Source organism: Miniopterus schreibersii, assembly GCF_964146895.1.
Source record: "Miniopterus schreibersii genome assembly, chromosome: 2".
NCBI classification, from domain to species: domain Eukaryota; kingdom Metazoa; phylum Chordata; class Mammalia; order Chiroptera; family Miniopteridae; genus Miniopterus; species Miniopterus schreibersii.
This window is the reverse complement of record NC_138102.1, coordinates 76353281-76379491: the sequence shown is the minus strand read 5'-3', so window position 1 is coordinate 76379491 and position 26211 is coordinate 76353281. Positions and strand designations below refer to the sequence as shown.

At 40.9% G+C, this 26211-nt stretch overlaps 2 protein-coding genes and 1 pseudogene across 10 annotated transcripts in view; 1 reads left to right on the top strand and 2 right to left on the bottom strand.

The window, feature by feature from the left end:
* The first annotated feature begins 3806 nt into the window (after positions 1-3806).
* LOC308553266 (uncharacterized protein) overlaps positions 3807-26211 on the top strand; it is a 115781-nt gene continuing 93376 nt past the window's right edge. For all 3 annotated transcript variants that reach the window (XM_081129073.1, XM_081129072.1, XM_081129074.1), the window contains exon 1: positions 3807-4042. In XM_081129073.1, the coding sequence (XP_080985199.1) occupies positions 3861-4042 (182 nt within the window). In that variant the 5' untranslated portion in view covers positions 3807-3860. The remainder of the gene's footprint in view (positions 4043-26211) is intronic.
* LOC308553265 (uncharacterized protein) overlaps positions 8567-26211 on the bottom strand; it is a 39672-nt gene continuing 22027 nt past the window's right edge. For all 6 annotated transcript variants that reach the window (XR_013998221.1, XM_081129068.1, XM_081129070.1 and 3 more), the window contains 3 exons: positions 11047-11110; positions 9276-9382; positions 8567-8637 (listed from right to left, as the gene is read on the bottom strand). Coding sequence is in view for 5 of the 6 variants with exons in the window: in XM_081129068.1 (XP_080985194.1) it covers positions 8590-8637; positions 9276-9382; positions 11047-11110 (219 nt within the window). In the remaining variant the exon portion in view is untranslated. The remainder of the gene's footprint in view (positions 8638-9275; positions 9383-11046; positions 11111-26211) is intronic.
* LOC308553331 (ATP synthase F(0) complex subunit C2, mitochondrial-like) lies at positions 23160-23669 on the bottom strand (annotated as a pseudogene). Its single transcript has 2 exons — positions 23364-23669; positions 23160-23256 (listed from the first exon to the last, which is right to left on the bottom strand). The product of its transcript is annotated as an ATP synthase F(0) complex subunit C2, mitochondrial-like (transcript).

Sequence of the window (26211 nt, the reverse complement as noted above, 5' to 3'; positions counted from 1 at the left end):
TAGGGTGCACAATAAAGACAACTATGGGCTTTCAAAGTCGTGCGTGTGTGTGCGCGCGTGCGTGCGTGTGTGTGTGTGTGTGTGTGTGTGTGTGTGTACTTTTTGTTTAAATGGGTAGAGGAGAAAAGACCAACTTCATAATTATAGACGCCCAGTTTAACAAGATAATGTGACGGACTCTATTTTTCACAAAAATAAGTTACAAGGGGAAAAACTTGCAAGAAAGTGAGAGCAGTGGCCACGTATGCAACCTAAGGGCAGGCATGATGAAAGGCGTTTTTATAAGTCTGTTGCGTCGAAAACAGCTTTTGCTGAGTTTTTTGTTGTATGTGTGTTTAAGAAACAGAGGCTCTTTTTAAAAGGAATTAGCTTAAGGGTCTATTTCACCTACAGCATTCCTCTAATCATTATATAAAGAAATTTTGGTGGAGTAAGCCATCTTTTTTACAGTTAGAATTTTCTGGTATTTGCAGCTGTGGTGAAGAGTGAAGGAGTAAAAACGAACAAAGCCACTCTGAGATTGACTACTGCCTATTACTAGCAAAACAGAAGGAAACCAAGACTGCCTTCCCAAAGTTCTCCTAAGGGAACTCAATTTTGCATCTTTTAAGATTATAGCTGTTTTTTAGTCCTGTTAGTGAAATAAATAGGCAGCAATACAGAATTTAAACAGCGCAAACAAGTACCCAATTCCAGGTCTCCCTATTTAAAAGCGAAAGAGCTCAGTGTGAACTTGCTTCTGAACAGCTAGAGGTGTAACAGCAGTGGGTGCCCCATGCATTAGGTGCTAGTGAGAGAGTACAGATCCAACTACTGGTATAAACTGTTTTCACATTCAACTCATTTAGGATCAAATTATTTTTTAACACTTGCCAAAATCACAGATTGCTACAATAAAGGTGCCATTAAATAGAATAAAGTTAATTGTCTGGCTGCATAAATGTACTGGAGTGACAGAGCGTGCATCTCGCAGGTCAATCTTCCCGTGCTGGTTCACTGCCAGAGAGGATGGGATAGGCTGACCAGACTGGGGCTGGCTGACATCCCTGAGGAGTGGCTGTGAGGGGTTACCTTTACTTCCTGAAGATATTCTCATGCCTTTTCTTAACTGAAAGGTCTGTGGCCTTGGTAAGGCCGCCCACACTGGCTGCGCTTCTATCCAAATCTGCCCAGGCCACCTTGTCCCGCAGTGAAGACTGCAAGGGAGGAGGGCGGGGCCGGAGGATATTACCAAAGTTTCCTGAAGTCTTTATAGCTCTTAGAGCTCTTTTGTTTTTTTTTCTTTTCTTTTTTTTTGTTTTTTTTTCTTAATGAGAGGCGGGGTACTAAGCTAATATCAGTGGAGCAACAATTCGGTGGGCCTCCAGTGCCCCCCGGCTTCTGGGAGCCCTGCCACCCTCCTCCCCTGGGTCTCTCCGGGAGATCCGCCACTGGGGGCCAACGCTAGCCTTCGAGCTACACTCCTTTGCCTCTGTGTCCCCTCCTCAGGGTCCAATCAGTCTCGAATTTCAACTCAAGACCCAGACCAAACGTTCCCTTCTGAGCTCGTATATTATTAGACCATTGACTTTTCGCGGGGTGAGGAGGAGTTTCCTCGCGCCCTCCTGCTACCACCCACGACCCGGTTTCCGCAAAGCTGGGGCGCTCACCCTTGCCTCTCGACCCCAAACCTTGGTCACCCCCAGCTGCGCTCTGGGAAGCTGCTGCGACTGATGCTGCCGGGTGCTTTCGTTTTGCTTTCGCTCCCTCCTCTCTGCAGCTGGGAAGATTGCGGAAGAACAAAGTGGGGGTGAAAAGCGCCTGTCAGACAAAGTGGCGGGACACCTTGGTTCACCGAAAACTGGGCCCGGACTGGGGGGTAGCAAGGCTAAAGCTGAGGCCTGCGCACCCTTGTTCCTAGCAGGGGCCAGAATGGCCAAGAGGCCTTGGCTTGTTTTCTTCTTGCAAAGAAACGGGCTTTGAAGATATACATCAAAACTGGTGGGGAAACGAAAAGGCAGGCAATGTCTTTCAAATACAGACGACAAGGCAAAGTAGAGGGGCTGGAAGAGGGGTGGCCGGTGGGCCTTTCACTGCATTGTAAGCAAACCTGGAGAGAAGGTGCGAGAGCAGAGAGAATACAACAGGCTCCAGCACCAGGATCTGAACACGCGTCCAGTTTGCTGCGGGCGGACTCCGCTCTGCGCTTTGGAAACCCAGCAACCAATACGCAGGTTGGCTTTATTTCATCTCGCCTGCCTCTTTACCGGGAGCGAAGCACACATTGCCAAACTGATGAACTTATGGCATAAGGTCTCCCCATTAGGGGTAAAAAAAAAAAAAAAGAGAGAGAGAGAGAGGAAGAGGGAGAGAGAGAGATCCAAACCTGGAGAGGTTTCTCAGACAGAGGCAAACATATTGCTGCTGGGTGTGGCCCCTTCGAAAGCGTTCCTGGGTTAAGACGAGCCCAGTGCCCGGCCAGGAAGCACGGCCGGGTGGGGGTGGGGTGGACTTGTGCAGAGTCCCACTCTGACCCCTTCCCCAGTCTGCTCTTGAGACCAAGGAGGGTGAGTGCTGGGAACTCTCTCCAAACTCCTTAGAAAATAACGTAACCCTTCTAGACTGTTTACCACACTGTCCAGCTGCCTGGAAAAGTCCGACGTGTTTCCTGCACTCGTCCCAGCTCAGCCCCCAGCTTCCTACCACCCCTGATCTGATGGTCTAAATTATTTTATTCCGACTCTGCGAAGTTCAGCTATGATCTAAATAAATCACTTAGGGAAAAGACCGGAAGCTGCAAAGGTAAATTACACTCAAACTAGCTACTTGTACTTCTATTTACTGCCCTCCTTGTTTACATTGAACTCAGGAACTGAGGCTTTAGGCCGGCCAGGAGCTCAGTTTCACTTCACGGGTATGACGGGGCCTATCATTTCGCCGCCACGTTTTAAAGGAAAGTTCAAAGGTTTTTATCACAGATCTAACTCCCAGTAACTCCTCAAGAACTATATCCCCCACCCCCCGCACTGCAGCCCAGGTCTAAAAACTGCTCGGTCCCTAGATGTCCGGGAAGCGGTGAGCTCAAGCAAGGTTCGCTGCACCTGCGGAGCCCGGAGAGCGTCTGGGGAGAGCGTCTCCGCGGTCTTGTAACGGCCCCACCGGGCTTGCGGCGCTCGGCCGGCCACTCTGCGAGCTGAAGCGAGCCACCCCCACACTCCCCAGACTCCCGCCCCCACTCAACCACGCGCGGCCCGGGAGATACTGGCATCCCAAGGCCTGGGAAAGGGGGGGGCGCCAGAGACAAGTCCGGCCCCTGCCTCCCATGAGAGGCCCAAACGCGCGCACACTCCGAGACCAGGGCGGTGGCGCTCCTAAGCCGGAGGGGAGGAAGAGGGCGGAAACTCATAAAGCTAGGGAACACGCCCAGGAGCCTGGGGCCCAGGGGTACCCGCTGGGAGGCTAGAGCGAGGGTGCCCACGCTGTGCGCGACGCCGGTGCCACGGCCCGAGCCCAGGAGCTAGGCGCACGGGTGAGCGAGACAGCCGCTGCCTCCACGAAGCCTGGCAGGCTCCACAGAGCCCCCGGTAGCTGGTTTTCCCGGGCGAACACGTGACGGGGTTGGCAGCGCTCAGGAGGAGGGGGAAGCGGCGAGCTGGAGGCCAGGGGCAGGCGGGCGACTAGCGCGCTGTGTACTTAGGTCGTGTGCTGGGGATTTTCTCTCTCCAGAGCCGGTGGGGGCAGGGGGAGGGGCCACCGCTCCGCCTTCTTCTTTTCGCAATGTTGACGCAATCTATAAATAGTGGAACAAAAGGACCAACTTCCTCGGAGCTTTGCTGAAACTGCACAAAAATATCGAGCTGGGGGTTCCCTGGTCCCTGGCTATGAGGCTGGGAGCGCGGCACCCGGGTAGGGGGCGGGCGCAGCGGGGCCGCGCCGCCGAGGGGGGACACCTAGCTGAGGCACAGCTGCCGCCGCGCCGCTCCGCGCGAACCCAGGGCTCCAGTCCCTGCGCGGGCTCGAAAACTCGCCCTGACCAGGGGTCTTCCTCTTCCACCGATGACAGGTCAGTCCGTACCGCCCCTTTCTGCACTGGGTTTTCTTTTCCCTCCCCCAAGCCTCTACTTTTAGAAGGGAACTGAGGGAAAAAATAGAACGAGGCGCAGCAGTGACAGCCACCAAATCTGTAATCCCAGGAGGCCACGGAGCGGTGGCCGAGGGGACTCAAGGAGGAGGTCTGCGCCTGGCCCCCGGTCATACAACCATTGCCCGCGCGGCCGCCGGAGAAGAAACCCGGCGGGACTAGAGAGCGCCGCCCAGGCGGCAGGGAAAGCGGAGGCGAGAGCGCCGAGGAGGTGGTGGCCGCCGGGCAGGGGTCCAGGGCGGGTCCCCTGCTGCGGCTCCCGCCTGGGGGCAGACCCACGGCGGAGACGTGCCAGGCACTCGCCCCCTCGGAGCTCGGACCTGGCTGAGCAGAAAATCGCTGTTACCGAAGCCGCCGTGCACCCTGGATCCCGTGCCCACGCACCCACGGCGCCAGGAATTGGGCTAAGTGGAGGCAGGGGCACGCTCCTCCAGGAGCCGGGGACCTCAGCGCGACAGCCCGCCACGCCGCCGCGGCGGTTACACTGGGCGAGGGGGAGGGGGCGGAGCTGGCACTGTTGACAGCCCTGCTAGAGAAGGGCGGGAGGGCGAAAGTGGGGAGCCAGGGCTGGGGAACGGAGCGGGCGCAGGATTCGGTGGGGGAGGGAGAGGAGGGTTGAGGTCACATGACAGGCAGACGCCCCCGCTACAGGCTAACCGTAGCGGTGACGTCACCGTCCCCTGACTGCTGGGGGTGGCACTTCCGCTCCCTCCCCCATCTTTGCTCCCCAAACCGCAGCACCGGCGGGCAGCCTTTTCCAAGGGTGGGAGTGGGCGGAGGATGTACCGGGGTTTTCCTAATAGCTCCAGCCCGGGCATGCTTCCCCAGCTCCCCGGAGTCCCGGGCTTGGGACGTGAGCAGCAGCCTTAGTCGCCCGCTACCGACGCTCTCCATTGTGTGAGCCGTGGGGCGGCGCAGGGCGGCGGGCGGTGCTGGCCCCCCGCGGCTCCAGGCCTCGGAGGGGGCGGGGACGGCCCTGGAGCGGTCTGGGCCGCGCTCGCGGGCTCCTCGCGGGCGCCTTCCGCGCTCCTGCAGCCCCGCGCTCGGCTCGCGGCAGGGGGTCGGCGCCTGCCCGCGTTCCCGGGGCGCCGCGGCCCCGCGCTCGCGCGGCTGAGCGGGCCTGGGTCCCGCGCCCCGGGTGTGCGGTCGGAGCCTGTCTCCGCTCCAGGGACGGGATCCCAGCAGTCGTTACGAGCTATTTGGGGAAACTCGGGGGTTTGGTGATTCACCGCGGTGAGCGCTGTTTACAAGTTGATGCGTTACTAGCAGAGACATACACTTAGCCTAGATCTTCGGCCCAAAGAGGGCAAAGAGCTGCGTTGGAGGCAACAACAGACTTTTTTGAGAGAGAAAAGGTTTGACTGTGAGGGCTTGTACTGTAAGACATTAGCAGACTAGTCAGAACAGGGTCTAAAAAAGTTGGAACGTCTCCCAGGGTAGATAATTTCAGAGACACGTTATGATAGTAGGCTACCTTTTTTGGGTGGTGTTGAGGTGAACCAGGAACAATAATTCAGATAAATTACCTCCTAGTGGTTCGCTGAATATTAAAATTACAGGATTTGTTAAATATGCAACACCCATACGGTGGCTAGGTATTAAATAAAACTGATACTGAAAATTCCCATACAACATTCTGTAACAGGAAGGTGTGTGTGGGATTTGTTATCAAAATCTGCTGGCAACTATCAGTTATACATTTACCACCCAACTTCTCCTAAGAAAGCACTACAAAAATACAGCCTGGGGTTCAATTTGGAAATCCAGGAGGAAAATACTAGGAAAAAGAGCAATTAGTAGGCTGGCTTCAAGGAGGCAAGAATTCACTCCCCATTTGCCTATGCTGCACAGCTATTTTGTAGGTAATGTGACCTGGGGTGTTTTTTGAAAGAAAAAAGGTAACTTCCTGGATAGCAAAAATTAGGCCAGCTAAGAAAAAGAAAAGGGCTCCCCAAGCTGAGAAGCAAAGCAGCATGTACAAAGGCCTACAGTGAAGAATTAAGGTGAGATAAGTATGGGTGGGACATGTGGGGAGTGAAAAGAGGGATGAGAAAGGAAGCTGGAAGGATGGGGCTGGCAGGCCATCCAGGGCTTGTATTCTATACTGAGGAGTTTGGACTTTTAGCCTGAGATCTACATAGTTTTAGCCTTTTGGGGTACACATACCCTTTTGAAAACCTATGGAAAGCAGTGCACCTAATACAATTTTGCATACAATTTCAAAGGCTTTACTGTGCTTGTGAGTAAGTAACTTTTGGGCCTCAGGATTAAAACCTGTAGCAGAGATTTTTCAACCAATGTGCCTCAAGATTTTTTAAAACATGCAATACCTATTTAGTCAGGGGCACTGACCCCTTTTCCCTTAGATTGTCATAAAAAAAAAAAAATAACAGCCAACACAATAGCCGGTGTGAATGAATCAAAATTATACCTTTTTTTTTTTTTTTGGTAAGATTAGCCAAAAATATATTTTTTGTTGTGCCATAGAATTTTAGTAATTAGTTTGTGTGTGCCATGAGATGAAAAAGGTTGAAAATCGCTGACCTATAGGAAAGGGAAAACCATAAAAAGATTTTTTTTTTTTTAATGGAAAAGCATGGTCAGGGGTGAAAGATTATAGGTCTTTGAAAAGATTACACGGGTTGAGGTTCTGGAAATGGACTGTAAAACAGCATGTGATCTAAGTAAGAATTGACTAGGACCACTGCTGTGTACCTCATGGCAGTGGGGATTGAGAGAAGAGGGGTTCAAGAAAAGTAATTAAAAAGATTCAGTGGCATGGGAAACTGATTGGCTGTGTGGGGCAAGTAATTCCCAAGTTTCTGGTCCTGGGTGTGGGCTGGGCAGAGAAGTGACCTCAAGTCCAGGAGCAGGAACTGTGTTTTGTCCCTGTGGAATTTGAGGTATCAGGGAACATTCCAGGAGGGTTGGAACAGAAGTCTGGCTCTTTGGAGTCATTAAAACGTCGGTAGTAGCTAAAGCCGCAGAAGTGAATAAATGGATCAGAGAGAGTGTTAAGTGAGAAGAGTTCTTAGAAAGGAACCTGGGGATCCACCTACATTTAGGGAAAGGGGAAGAGCCAGAGGAACCTTGGAAGGATAGTGATGAGTGACTAAAGACAGCAAGGTGTCCCTAGTTTATAATTTTGATTAGTAAATCCTGCTTCCTTGATAAGGAATGAAAACACATTGCTGGTTTGGTCCCTTTATAAGATTGAAAAGGCTGTATACTCTTTCAATGAAAAAGAAAGTATCTTTTGAAAGATTCTAATTCAGAAGGGAGATGAATGCAGGAGAGGGTTTAATCTTGCTTCCCCCTTTTTTTTGAAACTAGGGTTACATGGGGAAGAAGAAAAGAAGTACTGTATAGGGAATCAAACTTTCTCTTTCCCTTCTCCCTTACAACCATCCCTTCCCCTCTAAGTCTGACCTTACTGACACATTAGGCCAGTAAGCTTTCAAGAAAAGGAGTTCATATAGATTGGTCCCCATGATGGTGTTTTTTGTTCTCAGTGGCACTGCAAAATCACACTTAATCACCAACAATTAGTACTAGGAGGTGCTCAGATTTCAGTCTGGCTAAGGAAACAAGGAAAAGTTTTTCTTTTGCTTCCTCCATCTACCTACTTGTTACAGCTAACCTGAACTACAGATTGATTGGAAGCGGGGACTCAAGTACATAACAAACCACCCACTCCAGAACTTAGTGGTTTCAAATAACATTACTTTACTCATGAATATGCAATTTGGGTAGGGCTTTGTAGGGACAGCTTGGACAGCTCGTAGGCTGGAGGCGAGCTAGCATCAACTAAAGGGTCTTCACTTGCATGTCTCCAGATAAGGACTGACTGAAGTCTAGGACCTTAGCTGGAGCTATTAGCCAGAACACCTACACTTGGCCTCCCCTTGTGTTCTGGGGTCCTCACAGCAGGGCTGCTGGGTTCCATTTATGACCCAATTTTAGAAGTTATGCAGCATCGTCTCCATCAGATTCTATTCATTAGAGGCAAATCACTAATGTCATACATATTCTAGAAAGGGGAATTAGACTCTACCTTTTAATGGGAGGAGGGTCAAAGTTTACTATGTGTTTAAATCACTACATATATTAACTTCAGATGAAACAATTTATAAACATGTGTTAGACTTGGTATGACCAGTGTTGAGTATGAATTTAGATGGTTTTGTCACTTGCATTTTATGTATATACACTCTTGTGGTGTATTCACCTATCCTGCATCCATAATGCAAATTAAGGTTGCTCTCTGCAGGAAATTTCCAGTGATTCCAATATGGTATGTCTGTATATAGAAGACACGGACTTGGGTTAGGTACCCTGACTTTCTCATACACTGTCTCAGGTAAAGAAGGCATTGCAAATCTCTGAAAATTTTCTGCAAAGATTAAAAAAAGTAAACAGATTCAATCACATACAAGAAGCAGCCTTGAGTTTTCAAATATGTTTTTATTTTACCAAGGAAGAGTCACATTCTGATTGAAAATCCAAGAGGCATTTTTCTAAGATACAAACAAAAAGAAATAAGGAGACACAATGCAGGAAGACCACCATAAGGCTCAGAGATAACTTACATTAAACACACACACACACACAATGTGTTGTATATGAAAAATGCTTAAATATAAGAAAACAAACATCCTCTTTTTGATATTAGAATGAAATATAAAACTCCAAACATTTCATTGTTTTTTAATTACTTTTAGCTCTATATTTTATTTTTATTTTTTAAATTCACTTTTATTGTTGAAAGTATTACAGATGTCCTCTTTTCAAACATTTCATTGTTACAGCAAAGCTAATCCCCAGCGCATTTGAGTAGGCAGTTTGTCTCATAATGTGCCCCCTTGTCCCTTATGACCATTCCCCCTCCTCCAGGTCAGGCCTCCTGAACACAGATACCTCTCTCTCCCAAAGTAGGTAGGACCCCCACAGCATCTATACTTCCAGGGCAATGATCAGGTCCTAAACGTTTTTTCTGTTCCCTTCTTAGATTTTTCTTGACTTTAGGCCTCACTAGCAAGGCTATTACTTCTCAAAGTTAAAGGGCAAAATGATAGAGATTATTCCAGTAAGTAATTTTATAATAAATTCTTGTTACATAATTAAAACAAAATGACATTTCTAAAAAAGGACTTACGTTTTCAGATGTCAGGATCTTGACTTGGACTTGTTTATTCATAACGCTCAGTAATTCCAAAAGGATGGTGGAGATTTTAGGTAGTTTATAAGAATTTGCATGTGTTCCTTGAAGGTGATATAACACTTGATTATTACAGTATGAGATTTAAGTGACCCTTTTCCCACTTTTACGATGAACATTGCATTATTTTTAAAAAAATACATGTAGTGTTTGAAGTAGCATGCTTTTAAAAAACATTTAGTTGGTAAATGAGCTCGAGTTCTCTAAGGAACTGAAAATACTTCCTTTCCTTGAGTAATCAAGAGTAAATAATCTTTTTAAAAATTGATTATAGAGAGAGGGAAAAGGAGAGAGAGAGCAAGAGAGAAGCTATTGATTTGTTGTTCCACTTATTTATGTGTTCATTGGTTGATTCTTGTATGTGCCCTGACTGGGAATCAAACCTGCAGCCTTGACATATCAGGATGATGCTCTAACCAAGTGAGCTACCAGCCAGGGCAATAACCTAGAACCTTTTTAAATTCTCCTAAAACTGACATAATTTATACATCTTTGATGTTCTCTTAGAAAGATTTCCTTTATGGCTTAGAGAAAGTAGTAGTGCTTAGGCCATTTTAATAATTTATACTTTCCTAATGCTCTCTAATACCTTTATATATTTTGCTGATTTTGCATAATTATTTACAGTTATATTGAATCAAAATCACACCGTAAATTCATACTATAGAATGTAGGGCTTAAAATCGGTACATCTAGACAATGAGCAAGTGTACATTTATGAACACTTTGCTTTATGCGTGTATTTCTTAGTGGTTTTTGAAGTAGTATGCTTTTAAAAAAACAAAATGTATTAAGTATATCTCTGTTTTTAAAGTTTCTTATTAGCAACCATAAAAAAAAATTGACACAGTGTTCATGTCAAGCTAACAGACTTTGTTATCAGGCCAAAACTGTTCTTGACTGTGACTTCACAGCTACCATGGAGGCAGCCCAAAGGAACTTAAGTAAACACTTTAAAATTACGTAATGCAGTTCCGATGGAGGAACAACTGCAACCAAACTGTGCCATGTAGTTTTACAGATGCTATTTTTCTGTATGCCAGAATGTATTACCCTATCTATACAATGATTTCATAGTAATTATAGCATGAAAGAAAATTGGAAGTGAGCCAGTCTGTTTCTAAGCATCTTGATGAAGGTATGGTTGAGGAAATTATTTCAGAGTAGTTATCTAGTGGATGATTTTCTTAACCTTATAAACTAAGCATTTAGAAGCATTTTAGAAAGTGGTATAGTGAAAATGGCACATTAAGCAATAAAATCAATATGATTTCAATAAAGAAATAAGTTCAATAAATAAAATATATTGCTAACTGATAGTAATAATAGTCTATTATGTTAAGAACTAAATACAGTCTTACTTTTTATTAAGTAAATAATTTGGATCCTTTATATTAGTTTTCTCCACCTTTCTAAGTGTTCAAAATGTAATTTATTTTACAAGGAATATTGCCAAAGCCAATAAAAAATGCATTACTTCAACATCTGGGCAAGGCTCTGTGATAAGGAAGCATCATGGAGAAAACAAAACAATTATAAGTCCTTAAGGTAGTAAAGTTATGAATATGATTATATGAGCAACAATTCAGCTTCACCAAATTGAATTACAGAGTCTCTCCATCAGATGACAAAGATTGAAAACAAGTGCTCATAACCAATGTTGCTAAGAGAGCAATGAAATTTACAATCTCACTAATAGTAATATTACCTTTCAGTGGTCTAAAAAAATGTCCAAATCTTTGATACAGTAGTTCCACTTCCAGGAACCAATCCTAAGGAAATAATCAAATATGAAGTAAAAGATTTATATATACTACAGTATCTATACAGAGAAACAATCTAAATATTCAACAGTAAAAGAATGGTAAATAAACCAAGGTGTATCAATCTAGTGGAATACCACACAACCACTAAAAATATTTAATGTCACAGAGAAATATTTAATTTAATGTACAGTTAAAATTTTTAGGTTATAGAACTATTTCTCATTTATTTAGAAATGCATTGATTTATATGCATAGAAAAATGATGGGGAAAAATAGATATAGGTATGTAATGTGATACAAAATTTCATGGTAAAAATTTTTACCTTCTTTTTCATGTTTTCTAAAATGAGTACATATTATTTTAACAATCAGAAAAAAATCATTAAAATTAAAACTTTTCTCCCAAATATGTAAATCAAATTACATATATTTACATTCTTGCAACATAACATATTGAATAAAGTAACACAACATATTAGTTACTTTTTATAAATACCTTTTCATTTCACATACGTATAACAGTGTTTGCCAGTGAATATCTCTGCTTTCTAAAATTAAATTAGATAAGGTATAGGCAAGTGCAGAGTATTGTGTATAATTTGAGGGGTAAAGTTTGGTGGCAAAGTTGATTTGGGGAAAATTTGGTAGAGTCAAAATCCAACTAAAGTTACTGTAATGGCTAGATCTATTTTATAAGTTTTATAGTAGCACTTAAAAATTTCTTAATTGTGGTAAAAAATATTAAAAATTAACAGTCTTAACCGTTTTAAAATGTACAGTTCAGTAGTGTTTGGTATATCATATTGTTGTGTATAATAGTATTTTAAGGATAATATCTTTATTGGTTTCCTAAAAACAATACATATTCATTTATAAATAATTTAAACAATATAGAAAGTTACAGGAAAATTTTAAATTCTCCATAGATATCAGGTTTTACCATCAATATTAAATGAACTTCATGGTAGGCATATTTCTATGAATTTATATGAATAAGATAATCTTAAGGTGAGAACATGCACGCTACTTTTAAGTAATAAAGTATTAAATTTCAATTTCAATTTGGTAGTAGCAAGATCAGCTTAAGGAATCGCTGAACTTTTAAATAATGTTTCTTTGCCACAAAAGATCTTAGTTCCTAAAATATTTAAAGTTGCAAAAAGTATAAGAGTTTGGAGACTTTTTTATCTATATGTTTCAAATGTAGAAATGCCAGTAGACTCTGATATGAAAAAATGTGTTTTATTGGTTATGTCATTATTTTTACAAAGTCAAGGTATTAATGTTTATTTCTCTTTTGTAATCCTAATTACTTTGGTCATTTGGTCTTGGTCTGTATTTTAAAATCCAGTGCTCATAACATGCCTTGATTCTCCAAATCCTAGTTATTAATTTTCATTCACTAAGCAGGTCTAAGTAACTCCTCCCCCTCCATCACCCCCATCCCTCCTTCTTTTTCTTCATGGACTTATGGGTGTTATGTTTGCTTTTTTGTTAATTCTTGAATGACCCTTATTTAGATATAACAGTTTGGGTCATCCTGACTTTGCTTTAAAACTGTGCATTTTTCCTTTGTTTTCTGGCTTTGAATACTGCTTAGAGGAAGTCTAAGGCCAACATGATTTCCTCCCTCTTTAAGTTATTTCATTTTCTGTCTAAAGGTCCGAAAAGGTTTTCCATCCTTCTTTATGATTAATAGCTTAATCATCAGGAGCCTCAGTATTAAATATTATGTGTCTATTTGTCTTTGGACATATTATACTACAGTTTCAGTTCTTTTTATTTCGTGGAAATTTTCTCCTATTACATTTTTAAGTGCTTTTTCTTACCCATTTATTGTATCATGTACTCAGGGAGACGAATCAGGCTACAATATGTTGTCTTTGTCTCACTTGCATATTATCTTCTTTGCATTTACTTTGGTCTAGTTTGCTACTGTATTCACTTCAATTCATTTATTAAATTCATTTGTCAGCTGGAATTTACTAAGTGCCAGCAGTAAATAAGATCACATACATGCTTTTATGAAGCTATGAACATTTTAGTTAGGATGGGTGAGGAAGAAATAAACAAACTTAATATCCAGTATGAAGGGTTTGAATTTTGTTCTAAGTGTGATGAGAAGCAGGGACATGGTGAGTGCTTTAGAGGAGTCACTCTTGCTGCCAATAAGTATTTCAACAGCAGTGAACTGAATATAGTAGTCCCTCATTATCAGTGGGGGTGCAGGAGGCAGCTGACCAATGTTTCACTTAACCCCAGTTGGTGCCCCCCAAATTACCCCGAAATCATAGATAATCCCGAACCCTATGTATACTCTTTCTTCATATACTTACCTATGATAAAGTTTAGTTTATAAATTAGGCACAGTAAGAGATTAAACACAATAACTAATAATAAAGTAGAACAACTTAACAATATACTGTAATAAGTTATGTAAATGTGGTCTCTCAAAATATCTCATTGCACTGTTACTGCCCCTTCTTGTGATGATGTGAGATGATAAATGCCTATGTGATGAGGTAGATGTGACGAAGACATTGTGATGAAGTATTAGGCTATTACAAGTGTTACTTGAACACAAGCACTTCCACCCCAACAGTTGATCTGGTCACTGAGAGGGCTGTTAGATAGCTCACGGGAGGGAGTGTGCACAGAGTGGGTTCGCTGGACAAAGGGATGGCTCATGTGCTGGGCAGGATGGAGCAGGATAGAGAGAGATCTCATCACCCTACTCAGAATGGCTTGCATTTTTAAATTTATTGTTTATTTCTGGAATTTTCCATTTAATATTTTCAGGCTGCAGTTGACCGTGGGTAACTGAAGTCATAGAATGTAAAACTGTGGATAAGGGGGGGCTACTATATAAATAATTGGTCAAATAGGTGGTGTAGAACTGAAAAAGGGAGTACTGAGATAATAGAGTAACTCTAGGAACAATCCATTACCCCTGGCACTGGATAAACACAGGGAAGACCTGAAGTTACTAGAACCCAGAAGCTATGAGGAAAGACTCAGCAGAGCTGGAACCCTGACCTCAGAGGAGGGAGTGTTGCCCATTTGCTGGTGGTATCTCTGCAAGGATATGTAGGGGCTGGTTACAGGAGAGTAGAAAATAGTTGAAATTTGGAGCTAACTGCTGCTATCAGGACAAAGGACCTTAACTGAGGCAATGCTGACAGGTGCAGAAAACCAAGGAGCAAGTTCTTATTCTCTTGTCTTGACTCTTTTTTTCTAAATATGTTTTTATTGATTTTTTATCGAGAGAGAGGAAGGGAAAGAGATAGAGAAACATCAATGTGAGATTGAAACATTGATTGGTTGCCTCCTGCACGCCTCTTACTGGGGATCGAGCTGGCAACCTAGGCATATGCCCTGACTGGGAATGGAACTGATGACCTCTTGGTTCATGGGTCAATACTCAACCACTAAGCAACACTGGCTGGGCTCTCTTCTTGACCATTAGTCTTTCTCTAATGCCCCTATTGAGAGACTGTAGCAGGGATTCAACAGGCAAAGTAGATATGTAGTTTAGTTTGTAAAGTCCCAGTCCCAGCATCACAAAGCAGAGTATGGAAGGGTTTATTGCTAAGAGACAACAGCTTAATAACTGGCACAAAGAGGGATTAAGGGTGATTTCTAGGTTTTTGCCTTGAGCGAATAGATGAAAATAATGCCATTTACTGATGTGGAAGAGACATAAATTGAACTGGAGAAGAAAATTAAGAGATTTGTTTTGAATGTGCTAACTTTGGTGTCCTTATTAGGCATCTGGAGTTCCTGGGTAGAAGGTTGGATATGAGTTCGCAACTCAACCGAGGGAGAGAATACAAATTTTAGGATTCCTGAGAACACAGACAATATAACAGAAAATTGGATGAGATAACCTAGGGGGAAATGAATGTTGATGGGGAAAAAGAAAAAGAATGAGGAATATGCATGGGGGCCCCAAATGTTTGGGAACAGTAAAAGGACCCGGCAGGAAGGTAATCATGATCTCAACAGGAGCAGATTAGGGGAGCTGCGGAGACAGTAATCCTAATAGGAATAGAATGAAGAGACATGTAAAGTGAGGAAGTGGAGACTGCAAGTATACACAGTCTTTGAAAAGTTTTGTTATATAGGGGAGCAGAAAAATGGACTCCTACTCACCGTGTAAGTGGAGGGGGATCTGGGGTCTTAGGGTGATGCTATTTTTAGGATGGGAAATATTACAGTATGTTTACTGATTGGAATAATCCAGTAGAGAGGGAGAAACTGAGGATGCAGTACATGGAGAGGATAATCACAGGAATATAATCCTTGACTATGCAAAACAAGATGGGATCTGGGACACAAGTCAAGGGGCTTTCCTTAGATAAGAGCAGGGATAGTAGATCCTTTATAAAGGAAGAGAGAGTATATGTGAGTAGAGATGAAGCAGGTTGGTTGATATAGCATGAGAAACATAAGTTTCTCTTGTGACAGCTTCTATTTATCAATGAAACAAGAATTTGGAGTGAGGAGCAGGGAGATGCGGGAGATTCCAGAGAGAGAGAAGTCATAATTGTCTTGGAGAACAGAAGAATGAGTCGACTAGGGGAATGTGCTGGAATTACCAGTTTTTTTCTTTTGGTGAGAATTCAATTTCCAGCCATGTCTATTTCATTTCTTGCTGTCCCAAATTTATTTGTTTTGAAATAACAATATTACTTTGGCCTTCATTGGTTTAGGTTGTGGATATTTTCTGGCTACTTCTAGTAATGCTGTTAAAAGAATTTTTACTGTTCTTTGTTTTGCTCATCTTGTAAAGTGTTTGAGTAGGAAGATTTTGTGGTCTTCCTTCACTCCCTATCTTTATCTGAAAGTTTAGAAAAATGTTTTTAAATAGACTGTACTTTGTATTTTTTAATTCACCCTATATGTAGGAATATAATAGATAAGAAATCATAGTAATATTATATGTTATTATAATAGCCACCATTTACTGTGCTAGGTACTTTGCATATATGATCTCGAAAACTTATAACAACCCTACAAGGTAAGTATTGTTGCCAGTTATTTCCCCAAGAAACTTTTTTTGTTGGTGATATCAGATCACAGAATATTAACCTGGAGCTCTCAGATGGCTAAAATAAACAAGGTAAGAACAAATTTCTCTCTCTTTTGTGTTAGTAAAAAATTAGCACTTAAGAGACTATTCTTTTTGATGTACAAAAGAGTAGTTTGCAAAAGTGCACCACACAAACTAATGGCAATTTTATGGACAGCTTTTTGATATCATACCATATCATTAAACTCTTACTGGGAGACTTATTAACTGACAGATTCAAGGAACTTGGTAAATGACTTGAGGTATCTCCATCATCAACCATGAACAAATATAGGGAGAGCCCACCATGTCAAAATAATTAGTAAATTATACTAAACTATTATAATTTTACAAATTATAGGATATGTATCAGTGTTTGTTTTAAAAACTCCATTACTTGGATTTAAAGAATATCAGATTTTTCTTTTGGTCAACAATATTTATACTCACATGATGACAATGAAAACATCATTGGAATATAATCACATATCTATGACAAGTAATGGATTTCTCTTTTTGATTATACAAATTGTACACAGAGGTAAAGAAAATTTTGAAAATATTTTAAAATGACAACAGGAAAACAATAATTCCTTTATTTAGATTCAGATGACTATTGCAGTTCACATATTTTCATGCAGTTTTTTTAAGCTTTATGAAGCTTAAATTGTTTGCTTGAGTACACTGCCTTTTTTCATAACAATTTATCAGAAATGTTTCCTCAAATTATTTAAAACTATGCAAAAACATTTTCAAGACTGCATAATGTTCCTTGTATAGAGTACTGTTTCCTTAAGTGGTCATTTGTGCTATTTTCCTTACTTTTTATAAGTGGTGTTGCTATGAACTTTTTGATGCATAAATCTGTTTTAACATATCAGATTATTTCCTAAATTAGGATAAATTCTTAGAAATGGTCTATAAGGCCAACATTTTAAAGCTTCTTCATCTGGCAAAATTTTGCTGTAAAAAAAGTAAATATCCTTTAATTTTCTTATACATTTTTATATTGGAAATAAATCTAAGAAGAAAAATTTATGTGCAATACCTTTTAAAACTGAGATTATTATTTAAATTTAAGCTCAGTGTTTTGGTTTTGGTTTATTTTTGTTTAATTATCTTACCAGTAAGGAAAAATGTGCTTTTTAAAATATTATTTACTTCTTTTTGTCAGGTTTGAGACATTTAATTTGAGGATATAGGTTTAAATGTATACTTATTTCAGCCTAATGCTTCTATTTTTCAATAGGCATCACCACCTCTCTCTTTTTTCTATTTCTAAACATGCTCACCCAACAGTGTTGCTTCCTAACTCATCATCAGTTTAATATCACATATATACCACTAGTTCATGGTATAAGTATACACATTCATCTGTGGATAAAAATATAAATAAAATTAAAATTACTGGTCAAGGTTATTCCCAAACTTAGCAAATTTGGCACAAGAGTTTTAAGAGTGTTTAAATTAATATTATAAAAAGTTCACTTGTGCTAGACTGAAATGCAGAGCATATGAAGAATAGAGCAGATTTACCCAATTCTAAACTTTATTCAGAGTGGTGATGGAATGACAAACTTGGGGAAATTTCCAGAAGAAATCTAATCAAAGTAAATAAAGGATTACTGCATTTTAGTGGCTATCATTGCCTGTTGAACTTATTGAAATACCTATTGAACATCCTTTATGGTCAAACACTTGCTAGGCCCTGGAGTCAACAAAAAAAGAAATAAACCTGCCCTCCTGAAAGATACATTCTAGTGGAAGAGACAGGCAAAAGCAAACGAATAAAATAGTTGTAAATTGTAATCTAGTCATTTCTGTTACTCAGTATTATTTATGTGAGACAAGAAATGATTTGGTTCTTACCCAAGAATTTTTAAAGTTGTACTGAGTAAGAAAACAGTTAAAGATTTAGAATTATGAAAAAGTATAGATGATCTCTATAGATATTTTATGACTGATCATTATCATTCCCTTGTGCCCTGTACTGCCTACTCCCAAAAAAGAGGAGAGACTAGGATAAAGTTCTTACTCTTTGGCCTAACCTTCAGTACTCCTTTATCCCTGGTTTTGCTTCCCAAGGTTTCAGTTACCAGGGGTCAACAAATATGGTCCAAAAATATTAAATGGAAAATTCCAGAAATAAACAATTCATAAGTTTTAAATTGCACATTGTGCTGAGTAGCATGAGGAAATCTCATGCCATCCTGCTCTGTCCCACCTAGGACATGAATCATCCCTTTGTCCAGCGTATCCACATGTATGTGCCATAGGCCTGTTAGTCATTTAGTAGCCATCTCTGTTCAGATCAGCTGTCGTGGTATCACAGTGCTTGTATTCAAGTAACTGTCATTTTCCTTATTAATTGCAGCCAAGTACAAGAGCAGTGATGCTTGGCAATTTGGATGTGCCAAAGAGAAGCTGTAAGGTACTTCCTTGAAGTGACAAAGTATGTATGTATAGGAAAAAATATAGCATATAAAGGATGGGGCAAAGTAGGTTTACAGTTGTTTGTGTGGAAAATAATTAATAAATAATAATACAAGAATAAACTCTGTGTTTTGCATACTCACAACTGTAAACCTGCTTTTGCCCCGCCCTGTACAGGGTTCAGTAGAATTCCAGGTTTCAGGCACCCACTGGGGGTCTTGGAACATACCTGCTGTGGATAAGCGGGGACTACTGTAATCTGGTCTGACCCAGCCTCAAATGTAGCATTTGTAGTAGAAGGTACAATGTTCCAAATTTGGGGAGTAAGAAAACCTAGGTTTCAGCAAGTGGCAATGCTGGGATTGAGACCTTAGATGAGACATTTAATTTTCCAGAGTGTCAGTTTCCTTTGCAAAATGATGGATTTTGACTAGGTGATCTCTGAAATCCCTTTAAGCTTTAAAATTCACTACCCATGCATATCCTCTTAAAACATTTCTTCCTTTATGCTCCTATTTATACTGGGACTGGGGAGGAAATGGCATGTGGAAGAGTATAGGGTTGGAAAGAATAAGATTGATTCCTGTTTGATAGGAATAATGGATTTATAGTCTGTAATGACCATTCTCTCATATTATTGGATACTTTGAAAACATGTTTTTAATATCTTCATATTGTTCTAACATATGGATATACCAAAATTTATTTATCCATATTTCATTTTAAAGATTGTTTCCTAATTTTTGCAATTATGTAATGATATTTTACAATCCACACTTGTCTTCTAGTACTTAAAATAATATTGCAGGCTTTCTCTTTTGTGTTGTTCTTTTGTGGAAAAAAAATGTTACTATGATTCCTTCTTATCTACTCCAGCTTATACACGGCTTTCACTTAACAATCAAATCTCCACTTTGTACAATGTTATAGCGCCTGCCCTTTCTCCTTTATAAAATAGTATCAACCCTGAGTGAGGTCCACATTTCTGCAGCTCTCTTGCAGCAAAAGAATGTGAATGAAAGCCAATTCCATGCCTGCATCTAGTCTGGATAATGAATATTTTAGTTTTAACCAAAGTTGAAATCCATGAGATCAGAACCCCACCAGCAGTCAAACAGGTAAAGATTCATTTCTGTCAACTATACCCAAAATTTGACTTAGCACTAAGCCATGTATATATGACTTGGTTAACTATAACAAAAATAATTATGACTTTGGTGATTTTGCCATGATCCTAAACTTGCTATAGTATTATTACATTGAAACATTAGAGTATAAGTATATAAAAGAAGTAAAATTTAAGATTTTAGCCCTGGCTGGATAGCTTAGTTGGTTAGAGCATCATTCCGATACACCAAGGTTGTGGGTTCGATCCAGGGTCAGAGCACATACAAGAATCAACCAGTGAGTGCATTAAGTAAGTGGAACAATAAATTGATGTTTCTTTCTTTCTCTGCCTCTCTTTATAATCAATAAATAAAAATTTTAAGATTTTATCTGCTAAATTCAGTGAACAACTAAATTTGGTGAATAACCACATAACCTATTTAGTTTTTTACTTTTTTATAATATGATATATCATTTCAATAGATATTGTTATCAGTGGGGTGCCATCTGTGTCCTTAACCTGTTACTGGTGGAAGTGGAGCTCTTGGGGTTCTGCAGGAATAAGAGCTTTCTGAGGCCCCCATGGGAGGTGAGGTATTGTGGAAAGCTTTATTGATCATGTAACATTAAGGGAGTTCCCTTCCAAAGTCCCATCTCCCTCAATTCCGCCATGGAAAAAGTCCCATCTTGTCTTTAGCAGAGCTAGAATTAAAGCCACTGCCCAGAGTTTTCACTCCATATTAAAGCATAGTCTAGTCCAGCATCTGGGTAGCTTAGCTTATGTTCTCAGCTGCAGTTGCATGTGCAGTCCACATGGCCATGGCCATGAGACTTCTTAGGCCAGTGTGGGTCACAGCAAGCAAGTGGAAGGAAGCAGAAGCAAAGCAAGAGGGACAAGAACAAGCAAGAATTCCTTTGTCTGAGGATTTTAACTGGGAGCTTAACCAATGAACCCTTCAGCATTCTGTGTGCTTGCATTGGCTCCATCCTCCTAGCCAATTATCTTTTCTCCAGGCTAGACTGACAGGCAAGCACCTTCCCTATGTCACCCTGGCTTCACTGCACATGACCCCATCTTCTACTTTGTTGGCTCCCTTCCCCCAGTGTTTTGCAGGGAATGGACTGGTGGTTCCTGGGGAGTGTGAAGTTGCAGCTTCCTGGTGAAGCTGCCTAGATGACCATGCTTACAATGTCTGGCCTTCCCTTTGCTTCCTTCCTATTATTAATATTAACTAGCTAGTTATGATGGTAACAATATCAATTCTACATTAACTTTGGTACTTCTCCACCCACTGGGTAATCAACGAGGTAACACACTGCTTTAAAATTACTCTAAAAAATATCCTGAGTGAGTTAAAATATTTTCAATTTAATAGTTTTTGTTTGGGAGAATAGAATCTTTGTAGTCATAGATGTAATTTTAGTGAAGGGATCTTTGAGGTCATATACAGATGAGGACAAGTGAAGCCCAGAATTGTTTTTTTTACTCATACCAGTAAGTTTGGAGGGTGTGTGGGGGGTGTTACTCTCTTTTCGCCTAATACATGCCAGAGGGTCATAGTCTGTAAGAACAGTATGTAGCTAACACAGTTGAACAAATCCAAGAAAGATGTCTGATTTGATCCTAATTTTCCCCTTAAGATTCTTATTGTATGATCCATTCCACCTTAATCTGTTACCACCAACACAAAAAGGAAGTGCCTTTACACAAATTTATGCTCATATGCAATAAAACCCAAAAGGGAAGTTGGAGTTAGTTTTGACAGAGCTACATCATTGCACAACTCCTTGGAGGGGAACATTTATGTCTATCTATATGTATACATACCTGTAGCCTCTTCATCATTTTTCTTTTATTTTAGAGAGTAAGGCAGGGAGAGAAAGAAAAATATCAATTGGTTGCCTGCTGCATGTGCCCCAACCAGAGATTGAACTCGCAACCTGGGTATGGGCCCTGATCAGGAATCAAACTCGCCACCTTTTGGTATACAGGTTGATGCTCCAACCAACTGAACCACACTGGCCAGAGCCGTACTTGTAGCCTCTTAAGTGTGCTTCAGGAAATACCATTTACATACATTATAATGTAAATGGTGTTCCCTGTGGTTGTGCATCACGGGGGCACTGCAGATATAAGGGTTGTGTATTGAATTAATTAGGGCAGGCTAACTGCCATAACAGATCAATCCCCAAGTGTATAATGACTCAAATTTGTTTCTTGCTGAAATAAGTAATTCAATATTTAGTTTCCAAGGTCTTTCAGGACCTAGACTTTCAGTACCAAATTCCAAGGTCTCCCTGGGGGTTCCTCTCTATTTCAGTCTGTTGGAAGGGGAATTTTTTAGGCAGGGGGACTGAAAGTAGTGCATATAACTCCCATTCTCATTCCAGGGCCCATGGTTTAGTCACATGCCCACACCTTAGCTGCAAGGGAGGCCAGGAAGTGAGAACATGGGTTTTGATGTCTAGGGAGCAGTCATTGCTCACGTAGGTTCTCTATCCTCCCTCCTCCTTCCTCCTCTTCCTCCCCCTCCTCTTCCTTCTCCTTGCTCTCCCTCCTCCCTCCTCTTTCTCCCCCTCCTCCTTCCTTCCTCCTTCTCCTCCTTCTCCTTCCTTCCCCTCCTTCATCTTCCTTTCTCCTTCTTCCTTCCCCTTCCTCCTCTCCTCTCCCCTCCCCACCACACACACACAAATCCTGAAGTGGTCACACAAAAAATAAACTCACTAATAGTGAAGTAAAGGGACTTTTATTTAACAGTTGCATTCACCTCTCCCCTTTCCCTCCTTCTGGCAGAATTGTTAATGAATATATAACAATAGTCCACTGAAACCTCAACATGAGGAAAAAAGCAAATTTTTGCAAACATAACCTTTACACATAAAATGTATACCTTAACTTAAACATGTGTATTGAGGTGGTTTGGCTTGGTTTTCATATTCCATTAACTAGTCAGATTCAGAACAAAGACTCATATCTGGTTGCTTGTTTTAGGGGCACAAAGCCATCAAGCTCCTTTTTAACTACACTATTAGTAAATGATGTCTGAGAAACATTCAACTTTGTATGCAACAAAGATAAGAATTCCAGAAATAAAGGCAGCAGTTTAGTGTTTTTTCCCCCCTTTGGGTAAGTTATCATTGTAATCCTCAAAGTGTTCTCAGTTATTCTGTTTTTAATAGAAGCATTGCATGGTTGCACTTCTGAAGTCATAAACAGGAAGTGTGATATATAAATGTCAGTGAAACTAACATTGATGTTTGATGTTTTCTTCCCTTCATATTTTCCCGTTTCCCCCTCTTATTAATACAGTGTTTATTTGTCTTCCCTCTGTCAAGCCCTGAGCCAACTACTTTCCCCAGGCTGCCTGGGGACGTAAAGGAAAAGGAACATATAGGGCAGACAGGACAGGGCAGAAGGAACTATGGGAGGCGGAGACAGCTCCTTCACATGGAGAACAGGATCAGAATGACCACCGTCAGGCAAAAGAGCCCCATGGCCTCTGAGAGGGCAAAGCCCAGAATGGCTGTTGCTTCAGGAGAGCTGCTCCCAGTCCAGAGAGCCCTTCATATTTTCATGTTAATGTCTAATTTTGTATGTACTGAGAGACTACATGAAGGCAAGTAATAATATTACCTGATCAGTTTTACCTGGCATAACCAATGATGAGGCTCCCAAACACAGTCTAATTCCAGCCCCATAGCCTGCCACCCCTACTGTGGCAACCCCAGCCCCAGCCCCAATGAACTTGGTTCTTGTGTCAATGTCCCTTGAAATGGCCCTGGTTTGGAAGCTGCAGCTATAAGTGAAGTCAGGGGACGTGGGGCTGCCAAGCTGCTGAGGCTCTCATCTGTCAGTGTCTCTGGTCATTTCCAGCACCACTGCAGACTGACCAATTCAGCAGCAGAGAGGTGCTCCTGACCAAGGAGGGGGTCAAACTTGACACAGGCATACATCTTCAGAGGGTGAGGGGCTGTGGCAGGTGAGCTGCTCCCAGTCCAGAGAGCCCTTCATATTTTCATGTTAATGTCTAATTTTGTATGTACTTAGAGACTACATGAAGGCAAGTAGTAGTATTACTTGATGGATTTTCTTTGGCAACCAAACACTTTGGGGTATAGGGGAAATACACGGAATAACCTAAATGTTGTACACTTTCATGAAGGAGGGAAAAGAAATGACCTAGAAACTGCTGTTTATTCCGCATAATTAGAAATTGCTTTAATGTATAAATTACCCAACTTCATTGTTGCCAGGAGACTGTAGATGGAGAGGGCAGAGAGTGAGTGACTTAATTTAGCTATTTGGAAATCTTACACTTCGTACAGTCTTATTATGGCACCTCAGCCATTCCTTGACTATGTTTTACTACATTAATTACTTCGCAAGACAACTGAGGAATAGCTTAAGTATTGTAAAAACCCAGGATATTATCTCTCATTCTCTTTGAATAAATTATGTTTTTTAATAGTTAATAATATTTTCTATATAACACTCTTTCACTGTTTCTGGTACAAACATTTCTATGGAGTCTATGAGAAAAGATTCAAATTGACCAGTCCAGAGCTTTTATATTACATTAAATATTTCTGGAGAAATGTTACCAACATATAGATGCTTCTGTAACTTTAAAATGTTTTTCTTTTAAGAAACTGCTTCTTTTCTTAAATTTTTCTTAAACTAAACACTGAAGGAACAATTTTACTCAGTTATAATATATGAGCCCTGGCCAGTGGGCTCAGTTGGTTGAGCATCGGCCCTTACACTGAAAGGTCACAGGTTCGATTTCCCATCAGGACACACACCTAGGCTGCAGGTTTGATCCCTGTTGGGGGTGCATATGGAAGGCCGGAGATCAATGTTCCTCTCTCACATCAATGTTTCTTTCTCCCTCCCTCCCTTCCCCTCTCTCTAAAATAAATAAGTATATCCTGAGGATAAAAAAGAAATCACAATATATGAGTGAAACAGCAAAAATTAGAACCTGTGTATTTAAACTCTCTTTCAAGACAGACCACACTGATCCAGACAATATGTCTAAAGAGAGGAAGCCTGCACATCTATTGAGTGTCTACTTTTCCGTAGCACAAGGCGTGTAAAATATAAAACACTTGAGGCATTATCTTTTAGTTGAAAATTCAACATATGGCTGTAGGAGTATGTAAAAAGTAACATAATGAAAGTATATAATGAAGTGTAAACTATAAATAATCACTAAGGGGATGGGCAAAATGAAGTGATTTAAAACTAGATTGATAATGGATAGATGTTTTTGGAATAGGCCAATCTTATGTAGAATATTTTTAAGTGGTGATGGAATTAGATTGCCAGAGAGAAAAGACACCCATTTATCCTGTTATCAGATATTTATTGAGTGCTTACTATGTGCTAGGCACTATTCAAGGCTCTAGAGATATAGCAATGTACAAAACTATTGCAGAGCAGGAACAGGCGGGTCATCTTCCAGACATGATATTTGATAGAACACAGAACACAAATAACAGAATAGAGAGAAATGAAATAGAAAGTAAAAGAACTGGTAATGGGCTTAAATTACAAGGCCTTAAATGCTATGATGTTTCTAACCAGGAGAAAGATATTTGGTGTGAATTGAACTCTTTTTGTCACTACAGTTAGAACAGGCTTCGCTCCTAGCCTCCTAGATAACTTTATAACCAGTATAACACAAACAAAATAAATACTGCATTTATAGACTCCCAGCTGAGGTGTGTGGAGGGCAAAAAGGGAAAGAATAGCTAGCAAGAGCTGAATTTATGTCTCCCCTTTTAACTTTCCAATGGTTATTATCATATAGTATCAGTCTCTTCCTAGCAACAATCTCCCATTCGGTATTTGTCTAAGTTGTGATTCAGTTCCTGAAAGTTCTGTTCTTCTTTCCTTCCAGGTAGAATCAATGAAAGGAAAGGAAATTCCATTTAAATTCCCTTTTTCTAGTCAGTCAGGTTTTCCTTATTCACCCAGAAACTTCTCTACACAGTGTTCCATGAAAAGTATTTTATATTTTGTAAAGGCTAGTTGGAGAAGATGTAAGACAGAAAGGGGGCCGGGGAGAATACCAAGAGTCTGCAATATAATACAATACAATACTAGAGGCTACAACACAAACTTAGTATTTAAGAGCTTGGGTTAAATGGGCATTTTAAAAATGAAAAGAACATACCTGAAGTGCATTATAAAGAAGTAACTATTAAGAAGTAACAAGTTTAGCAATTGTTTACTTTTGGGAAGGAAAAAAAACTAAGGTGATGAACCTAACATTCTAAGCTTACAGGTCCAAAAAAGTTGTGTTGTCACCAATAACAGCCAAGAAATTTGGAAGAAACAGCTTGAAGGAAAAAAATGAACTTAATGTCAGGTCTAAGTGGGATGTCACTAGAACACAGAGGACTCAAGCTTTCTTGATAAACTGTTGGGCCTGTTGATATACATGTGAAAGTCATCATACAGAAAAATTGGTTGAAACCCTATGAACTAATG